The following is a 16,526-nucleotide window of genomic DNA, read 5'->3' on the forward strand; positions in this document are numbered from 1 at the left end:
CTGCATCCCCAGGCAGTCAGAGGGCCTGGGCAGGGCTGACCCATTCGCTCCAGGGTACGGCCCCCGGGGCAAGTCACCCGGCGCCAGGACGTCGCAGCCGGCAGCTGGGTGGCGCAGACGTGCCTGGACCCTGCGGGGCTGGCGCCAGGGACGGTTCAGAGGCCGGGAAGCAGGGACGGGACCGAGTGGGGATTTCCCGTAACGTCAGGACAATCGTTAGGTGTGCCTCAGTTTCCCCTCCGTGTTTTGCCTAGGTGGGACGAGCAGGGCCCAGAAGGACTGTCTGAAACCCACCAGCTCCCGGGCAGCAGCGGTCTGGCAGGGCCAGCAGCCAGTGGCCCAGTCTGAGGTAGCGTGGCCAGGCCAGGAGGGAAAGCGGGACCCCAGGGGTCAGCCGGGCCCTGCACTCGGGCCTGGTCTCAAGGGAGGGTTTGGGCGCTTGGGCTTCCCGGCCCATGTGCTCCAGGCATGAGCCAGCAGGCTCAGCCCTCGTTATTTCAGAGCCATCTGCCCCCTCCTTGTCACTTAACCCCCAGTGTCCACATCTGATGTGCAGGAGAGTTAAACTCCGCAGCGTTGTGTGTGAGTGTTCCCCGGCTCCCCCACCCCAGAGGCAGCTGCATCTCCGTGCCAGCTGAGTCTCTCACACCTTGTTATACCCAGCTGTCCCTCAGCCACCCCAGAGGTGACTGCAATGGGGGGGCATGTCCCCGCCCCCTACTGACGTACATTTGCCTGGATTTCTCTGGGCCAGTGCAGGCGAGGGGCTGGATCAGAGAGGAACTGAGGGTATTTATAGAGGGTTAACTGTGTCCAGGAAGCACACTCCCCCTAATCCCCTTCTCCCCCACCCCACTGAGCAGTGACAAGATAAGTATCCGTCTGACCCAATTGTCCATCTGTCTGCCTTGGCTGCACTCCTCCGCCCCCACCCCCCGGCTACACGCTGGGAAGGGGGCAGGGGAGCTGAGCCCGGCGACCAGCCTGGCGGGGCCCATGGATTGGGGAGGGGTGGGACATGCAGGACGCTGGGTCTGTGGGTCTGAGCCTGGCGGGGGGTGGACTCGAAAGCCTGATGGGGGCGGAGGTGCAGGGCCTGTGGGCTCCGACCTCCTTCCAGACCGGGCTGGGGAGGGGGCTGGAACCGCCTCGTGCTCTCGCTGAGTTTCTCCATCTCTTAGTTCCCCGCATCCCGGGGGCGACGACCCGTCCTCTGGCTCCATCTCCCTCGCCCCGACCTGGGGGGGCAGGAGCCAGGGACATGGGGGGTTGCAGCCACAGGCGATTCTCCCCCTGTCCTGTGCTGGGGGGGCTTCTCCCTGCCCCCCCCCCCACGGCCCAGCCAGAGACCACAGAGCTGCTCCTTCCAAAGAGCCTTTATTAGACTGTCCTACCCACCATCCCCACTGCAGAGCAGGGCAGGGGCACCTCAGCCCATGGGGGCGGCCCCCCCGCCCCTCCCCAGGCCGCAGCGGGGGCTCAGCATGCGCGCACGCAGACCATCTCATCGGCCAGCTCGTCCTCGGCCCGCGAGTGCAGCGGCTCCTCGTCGCTGTAGGGGGGGCCGCCCTCCCCGTCGCTGCCCCCAGGGCCCCGCCCGCGGCCCAGCAGGTCGGAGGCGGCGTGCTCCATCTCGGCGATGGTCATGTGGCAGGCGTCGGCGATCTCCCGCTTGGCGAAGGCCACGAACTTGGGATCCTGGGCGTAGAGCCCCAGCCCCTCCGAGATCAGCACCTGCGGGCACCGGGGATCAGAGGAGGGAGGGGCCTTCCCTGGCCCTCCCCCCACGCTCCCCCCCCAGCGGCGGCCCCCAACTCACGGCTTCCACCAGGCTGTCAGCGCTGCCCCGCTGGTCGCGGTAGCCGGGCCCGGGCATGCGGAGATGGGCGTAGGCGGGCCAGGGCAGGGCCGGCTCGGGGGTCCCCCAGCGGGTGCGGGACGGGGCAGGGAGGCTGCGGCTGCTGCTCTTCTCGGGCCAGCCCCCGACCGTCAGCCCGTCCTCCTCCACCAGCAGCAGCGGGGCGTAGAGCAGGCGGCCCCGCTTGGGGGGTGCAGCCCAGGCCTGCGAGGAGGCCCCGGGGGGGCGGCTGGTGCTGTGCCAGGAGGCGGTGCTGCTGTAGTCCTGGGGACACCGGCGGGTGAGGGGGTTAGGGGGTGCATGTGCACTGCCACCCCCCACGGGGCTGGGAGTGTGTGAGTGTGGGCTGGGGCGGAGGGGCGAGGCTCTGGCTTGGGGGGCAGGGAGGGGACAGGGCCCTGGCCTGGGCTGTCCTGGTGGTTCCTGGTGCCGGTGCTGCCGAGCCTGTTCTCCGCTGTGTCCCTGTCGCCCCAGCCCCCCCGCTGTGCTCCCGCCGGCCTGCCTGGGGCACCCTCGGTGACACGGGGGTCTTTGTGGTGCGAGGGGCTGTGCGAGGGGCGTGCTGCGCCGTGCGAGGGGCCGTGCGCGGGGCGTGCTGCGCCGTGCGAGGGGCCGTGCGAGGGGCGTGCTGTGCCGTGCAAGGGGCCGTGCGAGGGGCGTGCTGTGCCGTGCGAGGGGCCGTGCGAGGGGCGTGCTGCGCTGTGCGAGGGGCCGTGCGAGGGGCGTCCCGCCCGCTCTCCCACCTCTGGTACCTGGGGGAGGAGGCGCCGGGCCGGGACGTTCTGGTGGTAGGTGCCTGGAATGGGGGTGTCCTCAGAGCTACCCTGGCGCTGCAAACACTGCATGAGGAAGGGCGGCTTCCGGCCTGCGGGGCAAAAGGGGGCGTGACCCCAGCCCTCATAAGCCCCGCCCCCAGCCCAAGCCACACTTGGCCCCTCCCCTGTTCTGCCTGTGACACTAGCCCCGCCCTCTTGCCCTGCCCCAACATGGCTTCCAGCCCTTTCCCCCTCCCTGACCAGCCCCTGAGCCCTGCCCCTTGGCCAATTCCAGCCCCACCCCCTCCCCAGCCATGCCCCCTACCTGCAGGCGTGGGGGGCAGGAGGCGTCGCCGCTTGGTCTGCCTCCTTCCTAACCCCCCGTCCGGGGGGGCACGAGCGAGGCATCGGGGGGGCAGAGGCAGGGACCCCCCGTACCCGTTGTCCCAGCGGCGCCGGTAGAGCCCGGAGCGTGCCAGACAGGGCTCCCTGCGCCGGGTGGTGACCCAGGGCCAGCCCAGGCCCGAGGCGGGAGAGGGGCCGGGCGGGTGCAGAGGCAGCAGAAGGCGGGAGGGGCCGGCCGGGTGCAGAGGCAGTGGAAGAGGGGCCGGCCGGGTGCAGAGGCGGTGGAAGAGGGGCCGGGCGGGTGCAGAGGCAGCAGAAGGCGGGAGGGGCCGGGCGGGTGCAGAGGCAGTGGAAGAGGGGCCGGCCGGGTGCAGAGGCGGTGGAAGAGGGGCCGGGCGGGTGCAGAGGCAGCAGAAGGCGGGAGGGGCCGGCCGGGTGCAGAGGCAGTGGAAGAGGAGCCGGGCGGGTGCAGAGGTAGCAGAAGGAAGGAGGGGGTGGGCGGGTGCAGAGGCAGTGGAAGAGGAGCCGGGCGGGTGCAGAGGCAGTGGAAGAGGGGCCAGGCAGGCGCAGAGGCAGTGGAAGAGGGGCCGGCCGGGTGCAGAGGCGGTGGAAGAGGGGCCGGGCGGGTGCAGAGGCAGCAGAAGGCGGGAGGGGCCGGCCGGGTGCAGAGGCAGTGGAAGAGGAGCCGGGCGGGTGCAGAGGTAGCAGAAGGAAGGAGGGGGTGGGCGGGTGCAGAGGCAGTGGAAGAGGAGCCGGGCGGGTGCAGAGGCAGTGGAAGAGGGGCCAGGCAGGCGCAGAGGCAGTGGAAGAGGGGCCGGGCGGGTGCAGAGGTAGCAGAAGGCAGGAGGGGCCGGCCGGGCGCAGAGGCAGTGGAAGAGGAGCCGGGCGGGTGCAGAGGCAGCAGAAGGCAGGAGGGGGTGGGCGGGCGCAGAGGCAGTGGAAGAGGGGCCGGGCGGGCGCAGAGGCAGTGGAAGAGGAGCAGGGCGGGTGCAGAGGCGGTGGAAGAGGAGCCGGGCGGGTGCAGAGGCAGCAGAAGGCAGGAGGGGGTGGGCGGGTGCAGAGGCAGTGGAAGAGGAGCCGGGCGGGTGCAGAGGCAGTGGAAGAGGGGCCGGGCAGGCGCAGTGGAAGAGGGGCCGGGCGGGCGCAGAGGCAGTGGAAGAGGGGCCGGGCGGGTGCAGAGGCAGCAGAAGGCAGGAGGGGCCGGGCGGGTGCAGAGGCAGTGGAAGAGGGGCCGGGCGGGTGCAGTGGAAGAGGGGCCGGGCGGGCGCAGAGGCAGTGGAAGAGGGGCCGGGCAGGCGCAGTGGAAGAGGGGCCGGGCGGGCGCAGAGGCAGTGGAAGAGGAGCCGGGCGGGTGCAGAGGTAGCAGAAGGCAGGAGGGGCCGGGCGGGTGCAGAGGCGGTGGAAGAGGGGCCGGGCGGGTGCAGAGGCAGCAGAAGGCAGGAGGGGCCGGGCGGGTGCAGAGGCAGTGGAAGAGGGGCCGGGCGGGTGCAGAGGTAGCAGAAGGCAGGAGGGGCCGGGCGGGTGCAGAGGCGGTGGAAGAGGGGCCGGGCGGGTGCAGAGGCAGCAGAAGGCAGGAGGGGCCGGGCGGGTGCAGAGGCGGTGGAAGAGGAGCCGGGCGGGTGCAGAGGCAGCAGAAGGCGGGAGGGGCCGGCCGGGCGCAGAGGCGGTGGAAGAGGAGCCGGGCGGGTGCAGAAGAGGCAGAAGGCGGGAGGGGCCGGCCGGGCGCAGAGGCGGTGGAAGAGGAGCCGGGCGGGTGCAGAGGAGGCAGAAGGCAGGAGGGGCCGGCCGGGCACAGAGGCGGTGGAAGAGGGGCCGGGCGGGTGCAGAGGAGGCAGAAGGCAGGAGGGGCCGGCCGGGCGCAGAGGCAGTGGAAGAGGAGCCGGGCGGGCGCAGAGGTAGCAGAAGGCAGGAGGGGCCGGGCGGGCGCAGAGGCGGTGGAAGAGGGGCCGGGCGGGTGCAGAGGCAGCAGAAGGCAGGAGGGGCCGGCCGGGCGCAGAGGCAGTGGAAGAGGGGCCGGGCGGGTGCAGAGGCAGCAGAAGGCAGGAGGGGCCGGGCGGGTGCAGAGGCGGTGGAAGAGGAGCCGGGCGGGTGCAGAGGCAGCAGAAGGCGGGAGGGGCCGGGCGGGCGCAGAGGTGGTGGAAGAGGGGCCGGGCGGGTGCAGAAGAGGCAGAAGGCGGGAGGGGCCGGGCGGGCGCAGAGGTGGTGGAAGAGGAGCCGGGCGGGTGCAGAAGAGGCAGAAGGCGGGAGGGGCCGGCCGGGCGCAGAGGTGGTGGAAGAGGAGCCGGGCGGGTGCAGAAGAGGCAGAAGGCGGGAGGGGCCGGGCGGGCGCAGAGGCGGTGGAAGAGGAGCCGGGCGGGTGCAGAAGAGGCAGAAGGCGGGAGGGGCCGGCCGGGCGCAGAGGTGGTGGAAGAGGAGCCGGGCGGGTGCAGAAGAGGCAGAAGGCGGGAGGGGCCGGGCGGGCGCAGAGGCGGTGGAAGAGGAGCCGGGCGGGTGCAGAAGAGGCAGAAGGCGGGAGGGGCCGGGCGGGCGCAGAGGTGGTGGAAGAGGAGCCGGGCGGGTGCAGAAGAGGCAGAAGGCAGGAGGGGCCGGCCGGGCACAGAGGCGGTGGAAGAGGGGCCGGGCGGGTGCAGAAGAGGCAGAAGGCAGGAGGGGCCGGCCGGGCGCAGAGGCAGTGGAAGAGGAGCCGGGCGGGTGCAGAGGAGGCAGAAGGCAGGAGGGGCCGGCCGGGCGCAGAGGCAGTGGAAGAGGGGCCGGGCGGGTGCAGAGGCAGCAGAAGGCAGGAGGGGCCGGGCGGGCGCAGAGGCAGTGGAAGAGGGGCCGGGCGGGTGCAGAGGTAGCAGAAGGCAGGAGAGGCCGGCCGGGCGCAGAGGCAGTGGAAGAGGAGCCGGGCGGGCGCAGAGGAGGCAGAAGGCAGGAGGGGCCGGCCGGGCGCAGAGGCAGTGGAAGAGGAGCCGGGCGGGCGCAGAGGTAGCAGAAGGCAGGAGGGGCCGGCCGGGCGCAGAGGCGGTGGAAGAGGGGCCGGGCGGGTGCAGAGGAGGCAGAAGGCAGGAGGGGCCGGCCGGGCGCAGAGGCAGTGGAAGAGGAGCCGGGCGGGCGCAGAGGTAGCAGAAGGCAGGAGGGGCCGGCCGGGCGCAGAGGCGGTGGAAGAGGGGCCGGGCGGGTGCAGAGGCAGCAGAAGGCAGGAGGGGCCGGCCGGGCGCAGAGGCAGTGGAAGAGGGGCCGGGCGGGTGCAGAGGCAGCAGAAGGCGGGAGGGGCCGGCCGGGCGCAGAGGTGGTGGAAGAGGAGCCGGGCGGGTGCAGAAGAGGCAGAAGGCGGGAGGGGCCGGCCGGGCGCAGAGGCGGTGGAAGAGGAGCCGGGCGGGTGCAGAGGAGGCAGAAGGCAGGAGGGGCCGGCCGGGCGCAGAGGCAGTGGAAGAGGAGCCGGGCGGGCGCAGAGGTAGCAGAAGGCAGGAGGGGCCGGGCGGGCGCAGAGGCGGTGGAAGAGGGGCCGGGCGGGTGCAGAGGCAGCAGAAGGCAGGAGGGGCCGGCCGGGCGCAGAGGCAGTGGAAGAGGAGCCGGGCGGGCGCAGAGGCAGCAGAAGGCAGGAGGGGCCGGGCGGGCGCAGAGGCAGTGGAAGAGGGGCCGGGCGGGCGCAGAGGCAGCAGAAGGCAGGAGGGGCCGGCCGGGCGCAGAGGCAGTGGAAGAGGAGCCGGGCGGGCGCAGAGGCAGCAGAAGGCAGGAGGGGCCGGGCGGGCGCAGAGGCAGTGGAAGAGGAGCCGGGCGGGCGCAGAGGTAGCAGAAGGCAGGAGGGGCCGGGCGGGCGCAGAGGCAGTGGAAGAGGGGCCGGGCGGGTGCAGAGGCAGCAGAAGGCAGGAGGGGCCGGCCGGGCGCAGAGGCAGTGGAAGAGGGGCCGGGCGGGTGCAGAGGCAGCAGAAGGCGGGAGAGGATCAGAGAGGCAGAGAAGGGGTGAGAGAAGCCGGGGGCGGGGGAGAATAAGAAGAGAGAAGTAGTAGTTGCAGAAAAGAACAAACCAATCAGAGGAGGAGGGAAGGAAGAGATGCTGGGGGGCCGGAGCCCCACTCTAGCTCTGACCCCCAACGACCAGGGCATGAATCCAGGCTGAATCCCAGTTTGGGATAGCCCTCCCCGTGCAGCGTTCTGTGCGGCTGTTCCCCCGCGGCCCCGCCCCAGACGTGGCTGCGTCTCCGCACCGGGCGAGCCCTCCCCGTGCAGCGTTCTGTGCGGCTGTTCCCCCACGGCCCCGCCCCAGACGTGGCTGCGTCTCCGCACCAGGCGAGCCCTCCCCGCGCAGCGTTCTGTGCGGCTGTTCCCCCGCGGCCCCACCCCAGACGTGGCTGCGTCTCCGCACCGGGCGAGCCCTCCCCGCGCAGCGTTCTGTGCGGCTGTTCCCCCACGGCCCCGCCCCAGACGTGGCTGCGTCTCCGCACCGGGCGAGCCCTCCCCACACGGCGTTCTGTGCGGTTGTTCCCCCACAACCATGCCCCAGAGGTGGCTGCATCTCTGCACCGGGCGAGCCCTCCCCACGTGGCGTTCTGTGTGGCTGTTCCCCTGCGGCTCTGCCCCAGAGGTGGCTGCATCTCGGCGTCTCACCGTTCTTGGTAGGCCAGGCTCTCTGAGTCGTCTTCTCGGCTATTGTAGCCTTGCTCCCCGGCGGTCTCCTCGTCCAGGGTGGGCTCTTCGTGCACTGCGGGGGGGGCTGCTGTCCCCTCGGAGCTGCGCCTGGACACACACGCCCATGACGCACCCGGAGTGACGCAGCGCAAACCGTGTCCACGCTGGTCGCTTGTCACGCCGCGTGTGGTTCCTACTGCCCTGTGCAGCTCTGTTGTGACTGTGTGCGTGCCTCAGTTTCCCTGGGATGCCGGGAGTGGCTCGGGGTGTTGCTGTGACCTGAGCTGAGGGGGGGGGGGGGGACGAGGGGCACTTGGCCCGGGATTCTGAACAAAGCCCGGGGGTGGGCGGTCTGGGGGCGGGGCGGGAGTTAGTTTTGGGCCAGCTGGGGGAGGAGCCTCACTGGCCTGGGGGGCCGGGCAGGGCCCTGGCTCCGCCCCCCTCCCCCGGCTGCTCCTGGGCTACACACTGGGACCCTCTCCTCTACCTGCCGCCTGAGAGTCCCGCTGGCTGGGGTGAGGGGCGTGCCCGGGGGCTCCCCACACTCCAGGACAGCCAGGCAGCCTGACTCCCAGCCCCCTGCGCTAACCACCAGCCCCGGAGCCAGGAGAGACCCCAGGCGTCCTGGCTCCCACCCCCCGCTCTAACCACTAGGCCGCGCGGCCTCCCCCGGAGCCAGGACAGCTCAGGCGTTGGGTACCTGTTCGTGCGGCGCCGGCTGGTGACGGGGAGCTCGCCCGGCCCCCCATCATTCTCCTCACAGCTGGGGGGCCCATCGGGGGTCCAGTCCACACCGACAGCGGAGGGGCGCCGGGACCCCAGCAGCCCGTTGGCCTGGGGCACCCCACTCCTGTCCGCCGGGGGGGGGTCGGGCACCGAGGCGCAGTGCTTGGGGGCGCTGCCGGCCAGCCCCTCCGGGCTCTGCAGGGACACAGGCAGGGAGGGGTGAGCGGGGCCGGGGGGGCATTGGGGACGCAGGGGAAGGGCCTTCGGGGGTCTCACCTGGCACGTCAGCAGCTGCTCCTCACTCAGCGTCTCCCCAGCCTCCTCCTGCAGGTCGCACGACAGCGCCCGCCGCATCTCGGGGCCCAGGTCCTGCAGCGTCTGCAGCCCGGCCTGGGGGCACCCGACCGTGGGGTGGCTGCAGGATCCCCGGAACCGGCCCGCCCTGCCCTGGCCCCTCCCAGCGTGGCCCTGCCCCCCTACTGCCTCCACCTGCCCCGGGCCCCTCCCAGCGTGGCCCTGCCCCCCTACTGCCTCCATCTGCCCCGGGCCCCCTCCCAGCGTGGCCCTGTCCCCCAACTGCCTCCACCTGCCCCGGCCCCTCCCAGCCTGCCCCTGCCCCCCTACTGCCTCCGCCTGCCCCGGGCCCCTCCCAGCCTGCCCCTGCCCCCCTACTGCCTCCACCTGCCCCGGGCCCCTCCCAGCCTGCCCCTGCCCCCCTACTGCCTCCACCTGCCCCGGGCCCCCTCCCAGCCTGCCCCTGCCCCCCTACTGCCTCCGCCTGCCCCGGGCCCCTCCCAACCTGCCCCTGCCCCCCTACTGCCTCCACCTGCCCCGGGCCCCTCCCAGCCTGCTCCTGCCCCCCTACTGCCTCCGCCTGCCCCGGGCCCCTCCCAACCTGCCCCTGGCCCCCCTACTGCCTCCACCTGCCCCGGGCCCCTCCCAGCCTGCTCCTGCCCCCCTACTGCCTCCGCCTGCCCCGGGCCCCTCCCAGCCTGCCCCTGCCCCCCTACTGCCTCCACCTGCCCCGGGCCCCTCCCAGCCTGCCCCTGCCCCCCTACTGCCTCCGCCTGCCCCGGGCCCCTCCCAGCCTGCTCCTGCCCCCCTACTGCCTCCGCCTGCCCCGGGCCCCTCCCAGCCTGCCCCTGCCCCCCTACTGCCTCCACCTGCCCCAGCCCCTCCCAACCTGCCCCTGTCCCCTACTGCCTCCACCTGCCCCGGGCCCCTCCCAGCCTGCCCCTGCCCCCCTACTGCCTCCGCCTGCCCCAGCCCCTCCCAACCTGCCCCTGTCCCCTACTGCCTCCACCTGCCCCGGGCCCCTCCCAGCCTGCCCCTGCCCCCCTACTGCCTCCGCCTGCCCCAGCCCCTCCCAACCTGCCCCTGTCCCCTACTGCCTCCGCCTGCCCCAGCCCCTCCCAACCTGCCCCTGTCCCCCAACTGCCTCCACCTGCCCCGGCCCCTGTCCCCCTACTGCCTCCACCTGCCCCGAGTCCCCGCCTGCCCCACCGCCCCCCTTCTGCCACCACCCTGCCTTGGGCCCCCTCCTCTGCCCTGCACCACCTGCTCCCCTGTGACCTGGTGTCGGCCCCGCCCACAGCCGCTCGGAGCCCCGCCCCCAGCCGCTCAGAGCCCCGCCCCCAGCCGCTCGGAGCCCCGCCCCCAGCCGCTCGGAGCCCCGCCCCCGCCGGCCGGGCCCGCACCTGCAGGGCGGAGGAGTTGCTGGGGGAGGCGTCCGGCCCCAGAAGCCCCTTTTCCTTCCGCTTCCGGAACTTGCGGAAATAATCCTGGATCAGGAACGTGGCGTAAAACTTCCCCACGGTGACCTCCTCCTCTGCAGGGCGAGAGGGGTCAGCGCGCCCGGGGCAGTGGGGGCTAGTGGGCGGAGCAGGGGGGCTGGGAGTCCGGATGCCCGGGGCCCTGCACGCCCGGGGCAGTGGGGGCTAGTGGGCGGAGCAGGGGGGCTGGGAGTCCGGATGCCCGGGGCCCTGCACGCCCGGGGCAGTGGGGGCTAGTGGGCGGAGCAGGGGGGCTGGGAGTCCGGATGCCCGGGTCCCCTGCACTCCCGGGGGCAGTGGGGGCTAGTGGGCGGAGCAGGGGGGCTGGGAGTCCGGATGCCCGGGTCCCCTGCACTCCCGGGGCAGTGGGGGCTAGTGGGCGGAGCAGGGGGGCTGGGAGTCCGGGATGCCCGGGGCCCTGCACGCCCGGGGCAGTGGGGGCTAGTGGGCGGAGCAGGGGGGCTGGGAGTCCGGATGCCCGGGTCCCCTGCACGCCCGGGGCAGTGGGGGCTAGTGGGCGGAGCAGGGGGGCTGGGAGGCTGGATGCCTGGGTCCCCTGCACTCCCGGGGCAGTGGGGACTAGTGGGCGGAGCAGGGGGGCTGGGAGTCCGGATGCCCGGGTCCCCTGCACTCCCGGGGCAGTGGGGGCTAGTGGGCGGAGCAGGGGGGCTGGGAGGCCGGATGCCCGGGGCCCTGCACGCCCGGGGCAGTGGGGGCTAGTGGGCGGAGCAGGGGGGCTGGGAGTCCGGATGCCCGGGTCCCCTGCACGCCCGGGGCAGTGGGGGCTAGTGGGCGGAGCAGGGGGGCTGGGAGGCTGGATGCCTGGGTCCCCTGCACTCCCGGGGCAGTGGGGACTAGTGGGCGGAGCAGGGGGGCTGGGAGTCCGGATGCCCGGGTCCCCTGCACGCCCGGGGCAGTGGGGACTAGTGGGCGGAGCAGGGGGGCTGGGAGGCCGGATGCCCGGGGCCCTGCACGCCCGGGGCAGTGGGGGCTAGTGGGCGGAGCAGGGGGGCTGGGAGTCCGGATGCCCGGGTCCCCTGCACGCCCGGCGCAGTGGGGGCTAGTGGGCGGAGCAGGGGGGCTGGGAGTCCGGATGCCCGGGGCCCTGCACGCCCGGGGCAGTGGGGGCTAGTGGGCGGAGCAGGGGGGCTGGGAGTCCGGATGCCCGGGGCCCTGCACGCCCGGGGCAGTGGGGGCTAGTGGGCGGAGCAGGGGGGCTGGGAGTCCGGATGCCCGGGTCCCCTGCACGCCCGGGGCAGTGGGGGCTAGTGGGCGGAGCAGGGGGGCTGGGAGGCCAGATGCCCGGGTCCCCTGCACTCCCGGGGCAGTGGGGACTAGTGGGCGGAGCAGGGGGGCTGGGAGTCCGGATGCCCGGGTCCCCTGCACGCCCGGGGCAGTGGGGACTAGTGGGCGGAGCAGGGGGGCTGGGAGGCCGGATGCCCGGGGCCCTGCACGCCCGGGGCAGTGGGGGCTAGTGGGCGGAGCAGGGGGGCTGGGAGTCCGGATGCCCGGGTCCCCTGCACGCCCGGGGCAGTGGGGGCTAGTGGGCGGAGCAGGGGGGCTGGGAGGCCGGATGCCCGGGGCCCCTGCACGCCCGGGGCAGTGGGGGCTAGTGGGCGGAGCAGGGGGGCTGGGAGGCCGGATGCCCGGGTCCCCTGCACGCCCGGGGCAGTGGGGGCTAGTGGGCGGAGCAGGGGGGCTGGGAGGCCGGATGCCCGGGTCCCCTGCACTCCCGGGGCAGTGGGGGCTAGTGGGCGGAGCAGGGGGGCTGGGAGTCCGGATGCCCGGGTCCCCTGCACGCCCGGGGCAGTGGGGGCTAGTGGGCGGAGCAGGGGGGCTGGGAGTCCGGATGCCCGGGTCCCCTGCACGCCCGGGGCAGTGGGGGCTAGTGGGCGGAGCAGGGGGGCTGGGAGTCCGGATGCCCGGGTCCCCTGCACGCCCGGGGCAGTGGGGACTAGTGGGCGGAGCAGGGGGGCTGGGAGGCCGGATGCCCGGGTCCCCTGCACGCCCGGGGCAGTGGGGGCTAGTGGGCGGAGCAGGGGGGCTGGGAGTCCGGATGCCCGGGTCCCCTGCACGCCCGGGGCAGTGGGGGCTAGTGGGCGGAGCAGGGGGGCTGGGAGTCCGGATGCCCGGGTCCCCTGCACGCCCAGGGCAGTCGGGGCTAGTGGGCGGAGCAGGGGGGCTGGGAGGCCGGATGCCCGGGGCCCTGCACGCCCGGGGCAGTCGGGGCTAGTGGGCGGAGCAGGGGGGCTGGGAGGCCGGATGCCCGGGTCCCCTGCACGCCCGGGGCAGTGGGGCCTAGTGGGCGGAGCAGGGGGGCTGGGAGTCCGGATACCCGGGGTCCTGCACTCCCAGGGCAGTGGGGGCTAGTGGGCGGAGCAGGGGGGCTGGGAGTCCGGATGCCCGGGTCCCCTGCACTCCCGGGGCAGTGGGGGCTAGTGGGCGGAGCAGGGGGGCTGGGAGGCCGGATGCCCGGGTCCCCTGCACTCCCGGGGCAGTCGGGGCTAGTGGGCGGAGCAGGGGGGCTGGGAGGCCGGATGCCCGGGGCCCTGCACGCCCGGGGCAGTGGGGGCTAGTGGGCGGAGCAGGGGGGCTGGGAGTCCGGGTGCCCGGGTCCCCTGCACTCCCGGGGCAGTGGGGGCTAGTGGGCGGAGCAGGGGGGCTGGGAGTCCGGATGCCCGGGTCCCCTGCACGCCCGGGGCAGTGGGGGCTAGTGGGCGGAGCAGGGGGGCTGGGAGTCCGGATGCCCGGGTCCCCTGCACTCCCGGGGCAGTGGGGGCTGGCAGTGGGAATGGGGCAGGCTGTGCAGAGGGGTATCCTGCGCCCCAGGAGGGCCCAGGGTGATTGGCAGGGATGTGGGGCAGGCCCCAGGCTGCGTGGGGGTGGGGCTGTTTCTCACCTTCGGGGGGCGGGATCACCTCATCAAGGAGTTTGGGCTTCGTTCTCTTCCAGATCTTCTTGACGACGGCCCGGAGCTCCTTGTTGGCCTGGTCCAAGTTGCCTGCGGGGAGACAGGGCAGCCATGGCACCGTGAGCGACAAGGTGGGGTTCAGGGGCCCCTGTGGGGCAGGCTCCTGGGCGGGACTCCCAAGATGCACGGCGGCCTCACGACCACCACGGCAGGACCCCCCCCCCACACACACACCCGGGCGAAGAGGGGAGCTGGGTCAGGGGAATGGGGCGGAGGGGTTGGAATGAAGTAAAGAACTACAATTCCCACAATGCCTCAGAACTACCACTCCCATGATGCCTTGCAATGACTCTCCCCAAGGCTACAGGCAGTGTGGCTGGGCAGCCCAACCCATTCACAAACAGGGCGTGAGAGGCACTGAACTACAGGTCTCATGAGCTGCAGCTCCCATGATGCCCTGCATGGCTCACACCGTGGTGCATGATGGGAGCTGTAGTCCATGGACCCTTAGCTACACCCAGCAAGCCCCTGGAACTACAACTCCCATGATGCCCTGCAGGTGATGCAGGTGTGGTGCATCATGGAGGGTGTGTCCCTCTAGAGCTTCCAGACCATGGAGGAGAAGGCGACAAGGAGGCGGTTGGACTACAACTCCCATGATGCTCGTGTGTAGCATTTCCTTGCTCACCAGCTCTTTCCCGAGGATTTGGGGGGATCGCAGCACATCCAGCCCCAGAGACTCCCATTGGGGAGGGACCCAGAGATACCAGGGCCTGTGAGTCACCCCACGGCCCCAGGCCAAGCCGAGGGGCCGGGCCAGAGACGCCCCCTGCCCTGGGCTCACCCTCCGTCTTGATCTTGAGCGAGGTGCGGACCAGGGCGAAGAGGGTGGCGTTGAAGGTGACGGTGCCGTCGGCGTTCAGGGGCATGTTCATGGCCACCAGCCGCTGCCGAGAGAGAGGTGGAACCCAGGGGTCTGCCCCCCGCAGAGAACCCAGCCGTCTGCCCCCCCGCCCCACAGAGAACCCAGGGGTCCAGGCTCCGCCCCCTGCAGAGAACCCAGCCGTCTGCCCCCCCGCCCCACAGAGAACCCAGGGGTCCGGGCTCCGCCCCCCACAGAGAACCCAGCCGTCTGCCCCCCTGCCCCACAGAGAACCCAGGGGTCCGGGCTCCGCCCCCTGCAGAGAACCCAGCCGTCTGCCCCCCTGCCCCACAGAGAACCCAGGGGTCCGGGCTCCGCCCCCTGCAGAGAACCCAGCCGTCTGCCCCCCCACCCCACAGAGAACCCAGGGGTCCGGGCTCTGCCCCCTGCAGAGAACCCAGGGGTCCGGGCTCCGCCCCCTGCAGAGAACCCAGCCATCTGCCCCCCTGCCCCACAGAGAACCCAGGGGTCCGGGCTCCGCCCCCCGCAGAGAACCCAGCCGTCTGCCCCCCCGCCCCACAGAGAACCCAGGCATCCGGGCTCCGCCCCCCACAGAGAACCCAGGTGTCGGCCCCCGGCCCCCCCAGCTCAGGAGAGAACCCGGACGTCTGCCCCCCCGCCCCCTATGAGAACCCAGGGGTCCGGGCTCCGCCCCCTGCAGAGAACCCAGGGGTCCGGGCTCCGCCCCCTGCAGAGAACCCAGCCGTCTGCCCCCCCACCCCACAGAGAACCCAGGGGTCCGGGCTCTGCCCCCTGCAGAGAACCCAGGGGTCCGGGCTCCGCCCCCTGCAGAGAACCCAGCCATCTGCCCCCCCGCCCCACAGAGAACCCAGGGGTCCGGGCTCCGCCCCCCGCAGAGAACCCAGCCGTCTGCCCCCCTGCCCCACAGAGAACCCAGGCATCCGGGCTCCGCCCCCCACAGAGAACCCAGGTGTCGGCCCCCGGCCCCCCCAGCCCAGGAGAGAACCCGGACGTCTGCCCCCCCGCCCCCTATGAGAACCCAGGGGTCCGGGCTCCGCCCCCTGCAGAGAACCCAGGGGTCCGGGCTCCGCCCCCTGCAGAGAACCCAGCCGTCTGCCCCCCCACCCCACAGAGAACCCAGGGGTCCGGGCTCTGCCCCCTGCAGAGAACCCAGGGGTCCGGGCTCCGCCCCCTGCAGAGAACCCAGCCATCTGCCCCCCCGCCCCACAGAGAACCCAGGGGTCCGGGCTCCGCCCCCCGCAGAGAACCCAGCCGTCTGCCCCCCCGCCCCACAGAGAACCCAGGGGTCCGGGCTCCGCCCCCTGCAGAGAACCCAGCCGTCTGCCCCCCCCACCCCACAGAGAACCCAGGGGTCCGGGCTCCGCCCCCTGCAGAGAACCCAGCCGTCTGCCCCCCCACCCCACAGAGAACCCAGGTGTCGGCCCCCGGCCCCCCCAGCCCAGGAGAGAACCCGGACGTCTGCCCCCCACCCCGCAGGGGGCCCGGCGCCCTCACCTTGCAGGCCACGCGATGGGGGCAGAGCTTGCCGAAGCCGAGGGGCGGCTGGATGCGGCGGAGCAGGGTCACCACGTCCAAGTGCTTAATGCGGCCCCTGGGGAGGGAAGGGGGCGGGGGGGCTGTGGTCACATGGGGCTCCTGGGGGGGCCGAGAGCCAGGCCCGTGCGCGGGGAGGGCAGCGCAGGGGGGCTGGCGGGGAAGCCCGGGCCGTGGGGGGCTGGGGGAGCACTAGGCACAGGGTGGCCGGGCTCTCAGACGGGGGACGGTGCGGAAGGGGCCTGGGGGCTGCAGCTTCTCTCTGGGCGTCCCCGGCTGGGACACTGGCCCTGGGCTGGGTCTAAAGGCCAATGAGCCCCCCTGGAACCCCAGGGCCACGTGACTCCCTCGGGGGTGCAGGTCGGGGGCCAGAGCGAGGGGGCTCCCTGAGGGGCCCCGGCAGAGCCAGGCGGCGGGGGGTGCGGTCCGAGGGGGGTGATCCGAGGGGAGCAGTTCCAGGGGGGGTGGAGAGGGGCAGTCCCAGGGGGGCGCGGAGGGGGGCGGTCCCAGGGGGCGCGGAGGGGGGCGGTCCCAGGGGGCGCGGAGGGGGGCGGTCCCAGGGGGGCGGTCCCAGGGGGCGGGAGGGGGGCGGTCCCAGGGGGGTGGTCCCAGGGGGCGCGGAGGGAGGTGTGCAGGGGGTCGGTCCCAGGGGGGCGCAGAGGGGGCGGTCCCAGGGGGGCGCGGAGGAGGGCGGTCCCAGGGGGGCGCAGAGGGGGCGGTCCCAGGGGGGCGCAGAGGGGGCGGTCCCAGGGGGGGTGGAGGGGGGCGGTCCCAGGGGGGGTGGAGGGGGGCGGTCCCAGGGGGGGCGGTCCCAGGGGGGGCGGAGGGGGGCGGTCCCAGGGGGCAGGGGGTGACGCCGTGGGGCTTGCATTCGCTGGGCACTGCACGGGTGTCTGTGGGGCAGGCGGGGGTGCGACTAACGGGGGGGCTGGCCCAGGCTCTTCACTCTCTGAGCTGGGCCAGCGGGCGACCAGGTGACACCTTGTGCCCGGGAAGCTGAGACCCCGGCTGAGTGTGGAGGGAGTCTGGGCTGGCTCAGGATACAGGGAGCGCTCGGGTCCCAGAGGAATCGGAGCCACGGAGTCGGGGGACAGGGACCCGGGGAGTGGGG

At 73.6% G+C, this 16,526-nt stretch overlaps 1 protein-coding gene across 1 annotated transcript in view; it reads right to left on the bottom strand.

Annotated features, from left to right (window-relative positions):
• Positions 1-1,360: 1,360 nt before the first annotated feature.
• CACNA1F (calcium voltage-gated channel subunit alpha1 F) overlaps positions 1,361-16,526 on the bottom strand; it is a 72,380-nt gene continuing 57,214 nt past the window's right edge. Inside the window, exons 37-47 of the mRNA XM_089770456.1 lie at positions 15,377-15,473; positions 13,823-13,925; positions 12,967-13,068; positions 9,993-10,123; positions 8,572-8,685; positions 8,270-8,490; positions 7,549-7,677; positions 2,939-4,080; positions 2,611-2,723; positions 1,820-2,122; positions 1,361-1,734 (exon numbers count right to left, since the gene is read on the bottom strand). Coding sequence (XP_089626582.1) covers positions 1,480-1,734; positions 1,820-2,122; positions 2,611-2,723; positions 2,939-4,080; positions 7,549-7,677; positions 8,270-8,490; positions 8,572-8,685; positions 9,993-10,123; positions 12,967-13,068; positions 13,823-13,925; positions 15,377-15,473 — 2,710 coding nt within the window. The 3' untranslated portion in view covers positions 1,361-1,479. The remainder of the gene's footprint in view (positions 1,735-1,819; positions 2,123-2,610; positions 2,724-2,938; positions 4,081-7,548; positions 7,678-8,269; positions 8,491-8,571; positions 8,686-9,992; positions 10,124-12,966; positions 13,069-13,822; positions 13,926-15,376; positions 15,474-16,526) is intronic.

This window comes from Pelodiscus sinensis, chromosome 18 (assembly GCF_052426305.1).
Source record: "Pelodiscus sinensis isolate ZL-2025 chromosome 18, ASM5242630v1, whole genome shotgun sequence".
Classification (NCBI taxonomy): Eukaryota; Metazoa; Chordata; order Testudines; family Trionychidae; genus Pelodiscus; species Pelodiscus sinensis.